Below are 12,016 nucleotides of genomic sequence, written 5' to 3'. Positions count from 1 at the left end.
AAACTTCTGTTATATTGTTTGTGTCATGGAAACAGATCTTTTCTAGGGACTTCACATCATCAATCACTACAATGGAAGCCAGTTAATTTTTTGGAAGGACTGGTCTGAAGGTTTAAAGATAGACTTTTTCATTGAATTCCTGAATTTATATACTGTGGGTTTGCCTACAGACACTATACAATGTAAAGACAGTTAGTGCATAGTGTAGACAGTTTCAGCTCTATTATTTTCAGGCGCAAAAATCATAGAGTTTTGTACAAAACTTTGATTTTTTTTATTTGTGAAATTAAAAATATGGTATTATATATATATATATAAACTTCTATTCCTCTATAAATATAGATGATTTTGTGATAGTGAACAGAATAAATGCATACCAAATTCAACGAGCATTGTCATTTTAGGGTATGACAGACATAGATAGATTTATGTCCTAAGTACGGGCATTTTTATAAAACTCTTACAAGTTTAAAACAATACAATCAGGAAGATTGCTTTTCTCCTCTTTTTCACAGAGAACTAAAGTGAATATTTTTAAATGGCTTTGAAAGATTACATTGGGCACATTTCTGTAAATCCAAAAAGGAACACACACGATTTAGTGCAGAAGACCCGCAGCACACATTCTCCCTTTAGCATACATGCCCATATTTTGTTTATTTCGGTGGCTAATCCCATCAATTATTCCACCTCCTTTACTTCATGGAATCTTACCAGGTTATTATTAGTGATGTGGATTGTTCCTCCCTCAGAATGTGTTGTTGAATAATAATCATATGTTACAATGTACAAATGTACAATGTACATTTTAAACTTTCTGACATATGTCTAATTACTATTTGATTGAAAATAAAGTACCACTTCATTTTGAGGACATCCATTACACTGAAATCTCCTTCAAGTTTTCATATTCAGTTTACGGTCTTGCTCTCCTGTTAAGGAAAGCAAAGATCATCAGCTCCTTAACAAAGCTTTCCAGGTGACCTAGTGTTTCCACTTTTCAGAAAGGTAAATCTAAACAGGGGTGCTCTCAATCTTAAGAGGCAGTTTGCCAGGTATTCGTATGCAATTAGAATTGTCTCTCCCAACCCACACAAAGCTCCATGCCTCTTCCCCAAATCTCAGTAACCACATCTTTCCATGACGCTGGCCAAACCCATACCAGGTTTTAGACGCTAGAGAATGAAATGAGCTCATCCACCAAAAATGAGACTTAAAAAAGTTTGGCATTGGTTACCCCACTCACCCTCTAACCAACTTAGTTGGAAGGAGGGAGTGTCTGGGCGTTGGAGGCCTGAGCCAAGGAGCCCGGGGCTGCCCCTGCCCACATCCGTGGGCCTCCTAGAAGCCGGGGAAGGTTCTGGACTGTGAAAATTTCAGCTTCGGATAGTCTAAGGGCCCGTCTTGGCAATTGGGCTCCGGACAAGAGCAGACTTGGGATCGGCCGGGGCCCACCTTCCGATGTGGAAGCTTTGTGGATTTCTGTACCTGAGAGAGTCCCGACCCTAGCAAGGAAAGGGAGGGAGGGAGCAGAAAGGAGCGGGGAAGAGACCCAGGTGGTGCGGCCCAGGCGCTCCCCACCCGCTGCAGGGAGGGGCGCGCCAGCACCCGCAGAAGCTCCGAGCACTGCGCTGTGGTTTTCTATCTGTGCTGCTCTGAAAAGGGCTAGAAGGAAAAATGGTCAAGCCGCCCGAAATAATTAAAATTAAACAAACAAACAAGGAGAGTAAAAGAAAAACGCGTGAACGGTCATTTAAATACAAATATACTTACAAAAATCTTACACAGGCTATTTACAAGTCATAAAAGCGTACAGTCCTGGTACCAGAGCAAGAAAGGTCTGTCCATCCCCCCCGCCTCTGGCAGTTGGGCCCTCGGGTCCCTGTGCCCCCGGGGACAGAAGCTTTTGCAGGAGCCTTGTTAAAATCAGTGAATGGCTAGGGAGAGTAGCCAGACTTGGCCAGGATTCCACAGGGCCAGGGGGGCTGGGACCAGGCCGAGGGCTGGCGACCGGCTGAGTCCCCGGTCTCAGACGGTGGTCTCCCCCTGTTTGCTGTTGGTAAGCCGAGTGTAGAACTTCCTCCAGGAGTTGAGGGTCTTGCCGGACCAGATCCAGAAGCCTGACGTGATGCCCACGATGAGGGTCATAAGGTACTTGATCATGAAGACTGTGAAGTCGGGGCTCATGGGCGGGTGCGGCGGGGCGCCGCCCGCCTGGAGGTGGGGGCAGGGGATGGCATAGCTCTTGCAGCTCTGGGCCACCCAGCTGCGCTCCCACTGGTCCCGGAAGGCCTGCTCGTAGAAGTAGCAGGCGATGACGATGGTGGCCGGCACAGTGTAGAGAACGCTGAAGACGCCGATGCGCACCATGAGCTTCTCCAGCTTCTCGGTCTTGGTGCCGTCGTGCTTCATGATGGTGCGAATGCGGAAGAGGGACACGAAGCCGGCCAGGAGGAACGACGTGCCGATGAACAGGTACACGAAGAGGGGCGCCAGCACGAAGCCGCGCAGAGCGTCCACGTTGTTGAGCCCCACGAAGCACACCCCGCTTAGCACATCACCGTCCACCTGGCCCAGCGCCAGAATGGTGATGGTCTTGATGGCCGGCACGGCCCAGGCGGCCAGGTGAAAATACTGCGAGTTCGCCTCGATAGCTTCGTGGCCCCACTTCATGCCGGCTGCCAGGAACCAGGTGAGCGACAGGATCACCCACCAGATGGAGCTGGCCATGCTGAAGAAGTACAGCATCATGAAGAGGATGGTGCAGCCCTCCTTCTTGGTCCCCTGTGCCACGGTGCGCGCCCCGTCCTCCGCGAACTTGTCGTTACACACCACCCGGTCCTCCAGCAGGAAGCCGGCAATGTAGGCCACGGCCACCGCCGTGTAGCAGCCCGACAGGAAGATGATGGGCCGCTCAGGGTAGCTGAAGCGCCGCATGTCCACCAGGTAGGTAAGCACGGTGAAGAGCGTGGAGGCGCAGCATAGCACTGACCAGATGCCGATCCAGGTGCGTGAGAAGCGCAGCTCCTCGGGCCCGAAGTACATGAGCCCGTACACCTTGGTCGGTTCGCAGGGGGCGCCGCAGTCCTTCTCCCCCAGGAAGTGGTAGTTGAGGTAGGAGGGCACCTTGAGGGCGCGCGGGCACGAGAACTTGCCTCGCTCCGAAGCTCCGGCGCCCCCCGCGAAGCCGCCGCCCCGGTGACCTCCGCCTCCGTGCTGGGGGTTGCTAGTCCAGAACTCGGGCAGCAGCGAGGGCGTCGGGGTGCCCTTGTCCGACGTGTTCTGGCCCACGCACAGCTCGCCGGCGCCGTGCACCGGGAACTTCTCGCACTTGAGCGTGTCGGGCCACTGGAAGCCGAACTTGTTCATGAGCGCCTCGCAGCCCTGGCGCGCGCGCTCGCACAGCGAGCGGCAGGGCGGCAGAGCCTGCTCCAGCACGGTGCACACGGGCGCGTACATGGAGCACAGGAAAAACTTGAGCTCGGCGGAACACTGCACCTTCACCAGCGGGTAGAACTGGTGCACCTCGAGGCCCGCATCCTCCTGGTTCGTGTGGCCCAGCAGGTTGGGCATGATGGTCTGATTGTACGCGATGTCGGTGCACAGCGGGATGGAAATGGGCTGGCAGTAACCGTGGTCCGGTATAGAGATGCCCCGCTCGCCGTTGTACTGCTGCCCGCTCTGCTGTTGCTGAGGCGGCGGGGGCTGCTGCCCCGGCCCGGGCCCCTGGCCGGCCGCCTGCGCCCGGACCCCCAGCAGCAGCGGAGCCTCCAGCAGCCAAAGCAGTAGTAGTAGCCGGCGCGCCAAGCGCCGGGAGTCAGCCGGGGGGCGGCGGCGGCTGCCCGCGTCCCCGCTCCCTTCCGCCGCCGGTACAGTGCGGAGCGCCCCGGCACAAAGTTCCCAGCTCCCGCCGCCGCCGCCGCCCCCGGCGGCTCGGGACTTCTTAGGCGCCTCCTCCTCAGCCATACTTTCTCGGCTCCTTTCTTGGCGCCGCTCGGCTGAAGCTGGCTGTGGCGCGGCTGGAGGATGCTCCCCCTGCGGCCGGGGCGATCTCCTCCCCGCCGGTGCCCTCCGTCGAGCCCGAGCCGTGCTCGGCCCGCTCCCCCGGCTCCCGCTCCGCGTCCCGCAGCCGCCGCCGCCGCGGAAACTTGCGATTCATGAAGCGCGGGCTGCGGGGAGAGCCCGGGTGGCTCGGGCGCGCCGAGGGTCGCGTCCCGCCTTCCTGGCCCTCGGCTAGCTGGCTCCTGGCAAGCGGCGCCGCGCTAGTGGCGGCGGCCGGGTAGAGCGCGCAACTCTCGGCAACCCAGCAGCCTCGGCTCCCCCCTGAGCCTCCGCCTCCTCCTCCGCCGCCGCCGCCTGACCATTTGTGTCAATCCCTCAACTCGCTCGCTCTCCTCTACCTCGCGCGCCCTCCGACCGGTTTCCAGGCGCCCCGCAGTCTGTCTTTCACCAGGAGGGAGGAGCCTTGAAACCGACGCGGAACTGGAGGCTCAGGGACCGTCGCCCAATCGCTGCACTGGCTTCCCGGCGCAAAGGGCCCCCGCCGCCTGCTTCCCAGAGCGAAAGTCGGCGGCGGGCGGGAGAAGGAGGAGGCGGGAGGGGGAGCGGTGGCCGAGGCACCGCTCCGGCACAAAGAGTGGGTTTGCTATGAAGCGGGACAGGCTTGGTTGCTTTTGCTTTTGCGGAAGAAAGGGCGCGGACAAGTAGGAGAATGGTCCCATATGCTGCTGGAGATAATGAATAGGAGTCGGCCGACCGCGCGATTTAGCTTTTCTTTTCTTTTATCCATTTTCGTGTTTAAAAATCCTGCTCTGAACGCTGGTTACAAACAGCAGACCGAGCACTTCGATCCGAATAGATTCCTTTGACTTAAGGAACGCACGGCTTCCTTCGAGTTTGTATCTGTCGAGGTTTTATTTAAAATATTACTCTCAAATCCTAGAGCTCTCAGGCTGGGCTTGGCGGGCTTTGGGCGCGCCGTTTCCCCCAAGAAGTTCGCCGGATCGCCGTCAGATGAAAAACCACCACAACCAAACACAAACTTCGATAGCATTTAAAAAGTAAAGCCAGATCTACTGTCCGCTGTTACTATCTTTTCTGTAGTCAAACTCCTTTTTTCTCCTTTTTATCAATCCAGAAACAGAAGCAAAGGGAAACTACCCATTAAATATTTCGAGAGAAAAACTTGAGAGCCCGACCAAGGAGGAGAGAGTTCTGGATGCCTGAGACTCCAGAGGGGGTTCAGGGCAAAGCTGGGCTTGGGGGCAGCCTGGACCCTGGGGAGCTTCAGGGAGGCTTCCACAGGCCGGTACGCCCACGGCTCCCGGGGAAGTGTGCAAGGGTCAGACCTGGGCCAGTTGGGTTGGGCTGCAGAATGGTGTTCCACTCAGACGGAGAACAGCGGGATGCCAGTTCAAAAAAACAAAACAATTCAGCCCACTTACATCCTTGTTGTTGTTTTCCTGTAAGATATTTTCAAGTAATGGTCTAACCAGTGACTCAGTTTTATCAATAAAATGCCACCGTATCATTAATTCTACCTAGGTTTTGTGGGCCTATGATTAGACTGTCTCTTGGGATCCTTTCCTACAGTTATTTTCTGTCTTTTGTTTATCCATTCATTTGTTTAATAAATACTTACCAAGCTCCTATTGTCCTAGAAGCACTGTTAGGTAGTAGAATACACAGATAGGCCAGACCTGGCCTAGCCTTACAGGTAGCAGAGTGCAGCAGGGCACAGAGATGAAGATCAGTTCTCTAAATGCACATCCCTAAGCTGAAGTCCATGGGTCTCTAAGAGTTGGACAGGACTGAATGACTTCACTTTCACTTTTCACTTTCATGCATTGGAGAAGGAAATGGCAACCCACTCCAGTGTTCTTGCCTGGAGAATCCCAGGGACGGTGGAGCCTGATGGGCTGCTGTCTATGGGGTCACACAGAGTCGGACACGACTGAAGTGACTTAGCAGCAGCAGCAAGCTGAAGGAGGGGCTTTCCTGGTGACTCAGATGGTAAAGAATCCGCCTGCATTGCAGGAGACCTGGGTTCCATCCCTGGATGGGGAAGATCCCCTGGAGGAGGGCATGGCAACCCATTCCAGTATTCTTGCCTGGAGAATTCCATGAACAGAGGGACCTGGGGGCAATACAGTCCATGGGTCGCAAAGAGTCAGACATGACTGAGCCACTAAACACACACAAGCTCAAGGAACACAGGAGAGTAGCCAGCCAGTGGAAAAGGTGGGGAGGGATCTGATGGTGAGGTGGATGGAAGATGCAAAAGACAGGAGCTCCAAAGTGCTTAAATTGCCAAAGGGGGAGACACGGTGGGTGTGGCTGAGATATTATGGCAAGAGAAAATTTTAGCCCATACTCTAGTCAAAGTTATGGTTTTTCCAGTAGTCATGTATGGATGTGAGAGTTGGACTATAAAGAAAGCTGAGCACTGAAGAATTGATGCTTTTGAACTGTGGTGTTGGAGAAGACTCTTGAGAGTCCCTTGGACAGCAAGGGGATCCAACAAGATCATCCTAATGGAAATCAGTCCTGAATATTCATTGGACTGATGCTGAGGCTGAAACTCCAATGCTTTGGTCACCCGATGCAAAGAACTGACTCATTTGAAAAGACCCTGATGCTGGGAAAGATTGAAGGTGGGAGGAGAAGGGATGACAGGATGAGATGGTTGGATGGCATCACTGACTCAATGGACATGAGTTAGAATGAGCTCCAGGAGTTGGTGATGGACAGGGAGGCCTGGCGTGCTGCCGTCCATGGGGTCACAAAGAGACATGACTGAGCGGCTGAACTGAACTGAAAACATTTGGGCTAAATTATACAGACAGAAGGGAGCTGTGGAGGCTGACTTTTCCCCACATGAGTGGGGAGTGGCTTCAGGGGTGGCTGAACAATATTGTTATAATTCATATCTGTTTGATATGTTAAGTTCAACTAAAATATAGCTTTTTCTTTTCTTTTTTAAACAGCAGTGCTCCTCAGAGTGTGATCTCTGAACTAGCAGCAGCCCTTGGGAACTTGTTAAAAATTCAGATTCTCTTGCCCCACCTAGGCCTTCCTGAGTCTGACATCCAGGTGAGTCTGATGCTAGAGAATAACTGTTGTGTTCTTTTCTATACTGAACACTTTATTAAACATTTGATGTCAACTCCATTTTAAAATTGTCATAGTAGTTGATACTAAATGGTAATTTATATTTGGCCTGATCATTTGCTGTCTAATCAATTTGGTCTCCAGATCTATGCAGTTGAATCGATCATCTAATTCCCGAGAATGGATCAGACCACAAACCTGCCAAGAGTTGAGATGACTGAACACAAAGCCCTCATTCATAAATCATTTGTTAATAAATCATGAAGCATGAAACTCAACTGGAAGTAAAATTCTTTATTCTCATATAATGCATAGGATGGATCTTAAAAGATAATTCCATCTGGATAACGTTCCCACTGAAAAAAAGCTCAATTCATCAATATTCACAAATACTCTTAAGAGCCCCAGAGTTTATCTGAGGTTTGCAGTAATTCAACCGGTGGCTTCAGGATGACTGGGGAAGAGGGAACCTGGGGCAGTGTCATCGGGAAACTTAAACATTAGTCTAGACAGTACTTCCCTGTGGTAAAGAATCTGCCTTGCAACTCTGGTTTGATCCCTGGTTGGGGATTAGATCCCACATGAGGCAGAGCAGCTCAGCCCTCTTGCCATAACTCAAGTCCATTCGCCTCACAGGAAGATCCTGGATAATGCAACTAAGATCCGACATAGCCAGATAATAAATTTAAAAAATGAATATTTAAAGAAACAAAAAAACCTTTAGCCTAGATGTAAAGGGTGGCTCAGTGGTAAAGAACCAGCCTGCCAATGCAGCAGACACAAGAGACATGGGTTCAGTCCCTGGGTCGGGAAGATCCCATGGAGTAAGAAATGGCAACTCACTCCAGTATTCTTGCCTGGGAAATACCATGGACAGAGGAGGGGCAGGCTACAATCCATGGGGTCACAAAGAGTCAGACATGACTTTGCAACTAAACAAGGAAAGGACACTGCTTAAGGTGAGTGTACTTGTGCTGCATACTGACGGGACACTGTGAATTTCATCATCACGTATGTTGGTGTCTCTAAAGATTGTGCTGTTGTATCTTTGCCTGTTAAAATGATGTGTATTTGTCTCAGATACATATGTTATTATTTTTCAAATATTCATGGATGTAGTAAATTTTTAAAGTTCATATTTGTCTTAAACCATTTCTGGATTTCTAGTATTTTTAAAAGAAAATGCAACAGGTATCATAATGTGCTGTACAACAGGTATCATATGGGAATGAGAGTCTGTATGTCTGTGTGTGTGTTGGCAATAATTCATGAAAAATGATATTGAACAGGAGGTTGGGAAGCACAGGTGCTCTCTGAGGTCCTTTGAGCACTCACGGTACATAGGCGTTCATTTTCTCCCCCAGCATCCTGTTCCACAAGCCTCCCAGGGACCCTTTTTCTCTAGCTTCCCGCCCTGATGCTCTTTCTTCCGCTGATAGCATCCCATGCTTAGAAACTGTATCAAGCCATGTTTCTTCTGCCACTCCTCCTGTGTAAAGATGTCTCTGTCTTATGTTCTATTCTCTCAAGGTCATTCTTGGTGACCGGGCTTGGGAAAAATGAATTTATTCTACTGTACTACTTACCAAGAAGCATCACATGCATTAAATGTCCGCCATCACTCCAAGCGCTTCCTCTTCTCCCCAGCGGGGTGGGGCACAGGGAGTTAGGCAGAAGGCAGTTCTGTTCCCCACAGTAGGTCACACTGTACTGCTTCCAAAGTTGTTCTTTTGACATTCTTTTATTTTTTTTTTAATTGGAGGAAAATTGCTCTACGATGTTTTGTTGGTTTCTGCCGTACAGCAAAGTGAATCAGCTGTAAGTATACATATATCCCCTCTCTCTCGAGCCTCCCTCCCCTCCGCCCATCCTGTCCCTCTAGGTCATCACAGAGCACCAGACTGGGCTCCGTGTGCTCTACAGCGACTTCTCACCAGTTATCTGTTTTAGCACATATGTTGATGCTACTTCCTCCATTCGTCCTGGCCTCTCCTTTTGAAATTCTTGAGCTTGTTTTATCTTCCACTGGACAGGGGAGTTTACTGGAGAGGAGGCTCAGAAGAGCAGAAAGAGTTAAAAAGAAAAAAAAAAAGTCATTTTTTTTTCCAGATCATGGAACTGGAAGGAACCAAAAATATTGTCTAGGAACTAGTTAATCTTCTTTAGTTTATAGTTAAAAATACCAGAGATGTTAAAGGAAGAGCTACAGGGTAAATGGCCTTGTTTGGCTTAAATTTCATTAGACACTTATTTGAACACTTTTTATGTTCTTTTAGGGCTTTCCAGGTGGCACTAGTGGTAAAGAACCTGTCTGCCACTGCAGGAGTCAGAAGAGACATGGGCTTGATCCCTGGTTATGGAAGATCCCCTGGAGGAGGGCATGGAACCCACTCCAGTATTCTTACCTGGAGAATCCCATGGACAGAGGAGCCTGGCGGGCTACAGTCCATAGGGTCTCGAAGAGTTAGACCCTTTGCGACTTAGCATGCATGTTCTTTTGAGTAGCTATCATTCTTCGCATTTTTTATTACACATTTTTATTGGCATATAATTCCTTTACAGTGTTGTGTTAATTTCTGCCGTACAAAGAAGTGAATCGACTGTGTGTACAGAGATCCCCTCCCTCTTGTCTCGCCCTGCCCCAGCCATCCCACCCCTCTGGGCTGTCACAGAGGGAGGAGCTGAGCTCCCTGTGCTGTCAGCTGCTTCCCGTTAGCTGTTTCGTAGGTGGCAGTGCATATATGTCCCGCTGCTCTTTCCATTTGCCCCACACTCCCCCTCTCCTCACTGTGCCCACAAGTCTGCTCTCAACATCTGCATCTGTAGACGTTCTCTCTCAATGGCTTGTCTAAACAAGAAATCATTTCCCAAGACTTATCTTCCAAAGTTTTTTTTTTTTTAAACCTGGATTGTCTATTTATTTTTATACCAATATGTTATTTCATTTATCAAACCTACATGATACAGAGGAAAAACTCTTAAAAACAAACAATTCAGGGTTGTAACCAAGAACAGTTAGTGTTATGGAAGGTCTTTTGGGGAGGTGAAGGCAGTGAATAATAAAATGTTAGAGGGAAAATATGAACAGCATATCTTGACTCTAAAATATATTATTTTCTCATATACAGTGGAAGGGTTTGAGATCCAGATAAAAATTACTAAGTATGAACTACTATGAACTTGATGATAAAAATATTTCAATCAGGTATAAACTATAAACACAACCCATTTCCTCCTTGATACTGATTCTTCAAGCATCAGATTCAGTCAAATTTTCTTTTTTTTCCAAAACAAATCCTTGTGCCTGGGGCTGATTTTTCAGGACATTGCAGTAAGGGAGCTGCTCTGCTATGCAGGAACCCCCGACCCGGAAGCAGGTCATCTAGGAATGGCTTAGTGCCAGATTCCCCGGGAACATGCAGTGTGTGATGGGCGAGGGGGCAGGTGCCTCTGAGGTGACTCCCAGGACACAGGGCTTTCTGAAACGCCAAGGTCCTTATGCTTATCAGGAAGTCTTGCAGAACCGGTCAAGTTTTCTTCTATCAAAGATCTTGTTTTATCAGCCCTTTCCCAAATCTTCAGAAGTTTCTCCAGACTGCTTATATCAGGTTGAATATGGATAGTTACCAGTGCCAATTACAGTCGGGTGGACATGGATACGCCAGTTGCTCCAAGTGCAATCAGGCAGACCTTGAGCTTTTAGGTGAGTCGTTTGTTGCTGGCTTGTGGGTGGCAGGATTGCGTTGTCTTCTTGAATACTGGAGATTACAACACAGGTTAAGCTCTTATTTTTGAGCTCCTACCATATGTATTTGGCATTGCTTTTCTTAATATACACTATGTACACTTAAAGTAAGATCACGGCATCTGGTCCCATCACTTCATGGCAAATAGAAGGGGAAACAGTGGAAGCAGTGACAGATTTTATTTTCTTGCCCCCAAAATCAATACGGACAATGACTGCAGCCATGAAATTAAAAGATGCCTGCTCCTTGAAAGGAAAGCTATGACAGACCTAGACAGCATTAAAAAACAGAGAGATCACTTAGCCTAACAAATGTCCATATAGTCAAAGTTACGGTTTTTCCAGTAGTAACGTATGGATGTAAAAGCCGGACTATAAAGAAGGCTGAGCGCCAAAGAATTGATGCTTTCGAACTGTGGTGCTGGAGAAGAGTCTTGAGAGTCCCTTGGACTGCAAGGAGATCCAACCGGTCCATCCTAAAGGAGATCAGCCCTGTGTGTTCATTGGAAGGACTGATGCTGAAGCTGAAACTCTAATACTTTGGCCATCTGACCTGAAGAGCCAGCTCCTTGGAGAAGACCTTGATGCTGGGAAAGATTGAGGGCAGGAGGAGAAGGGGGTGACAGAGGGTGAGATGGTTGATGGCATCACCGACTCAATGGACATGAGTTTGAGCAAACTCCTTTGGGAGATAGTGGAGGACAGGGAAGCCTGGTAGTCCATGGGGTGGCAAAGATACATGACTTAGCAATTGAACAACAAAACAACAACACTTAAACTTTACTACTTTCTGAATATGTAGTAATTATTATCTTCTGTTAATAGATGAAGAATCTAAGGCTCAAAGCAGTTAAGTAATGTTCAAGGTCCCATAGCCAAGAAGTGCCAGAGTAAGCCTTATGTGTAACCAAAGTCCATGAATTTCCATTGGTATCATTATGTAAACATGTCCTCTTCTAAAAACTATAGAAGAAAATGTGGTTTCTGGGTGCAGATCATGGTGATTCCTCAATATTCAACATAGTCTTTTATACCAGAATCTGGATGCATTAATGCTGGGACTCACTGAAGAGTTGTATCAGCATTTCCTAATTTTTTTCTGTGAAATACAACATCATCCCCCAAAGATGTTCTGTGGAAAAAAAAAAATTCAACTAAGTT

At 48.9% G+C, this 12,016-nt stretch overlaps 1 protein-coding gene across 1 annotated transcript; it reads right to left on the bottom strand.

Annotated features, from left to right (window-relative positions):
* Positions 1-255: 255 nt before the first annotated feature.
* FZD1 (frizzled class receptor 1) lies at positions 256-4,406 on the bottom strand. The gene has a single exon (NM_001101048.1). The coding sequence runs from the start codon at positions 3,964-3,966 to the stop codon at positions 2,029-2,031; it is 1,938 nt and encodes a 645-aa protein (NP_001094518.1). The 5' UTR covers positions 3,967-4,406; the 3' UTR covers positions 256-2,028.
* Between the last annotated feature and the right edge of the window lie 7,610 nt (positions 4,407-12,016).

Source organism: Bos taurus, chromosome 4 (genome assembly GCF_002263795.3).
Source record: "Bos taurus isolate L1 Dominette 01449 registration number 42190680 breed Hereford chromosome 4, ARS-UCD2.0, whole genome shotgun sequence".
NCBI classification, from domain to species: Eukaryota; Metazoa; Chordata; class Mammalia; order Artiodactyla; family Bovidae; genus Bos; species Bos taurus.
Note: the sequence above shows the minus strand (reverse complement) of the source record. Positions and strands in the feature narration are given on the sequence as shown.

What these genes read in the sequence shown, in the direction of transcription:
- FZD1 (NM_001101048.1), bottom strand. Translation starts at nt 3,966, where the DNA reads ATGGCTGAGGAGGAGGCGCCTAAGAAGTCCCGAGCCGCCGGGGGCGGC.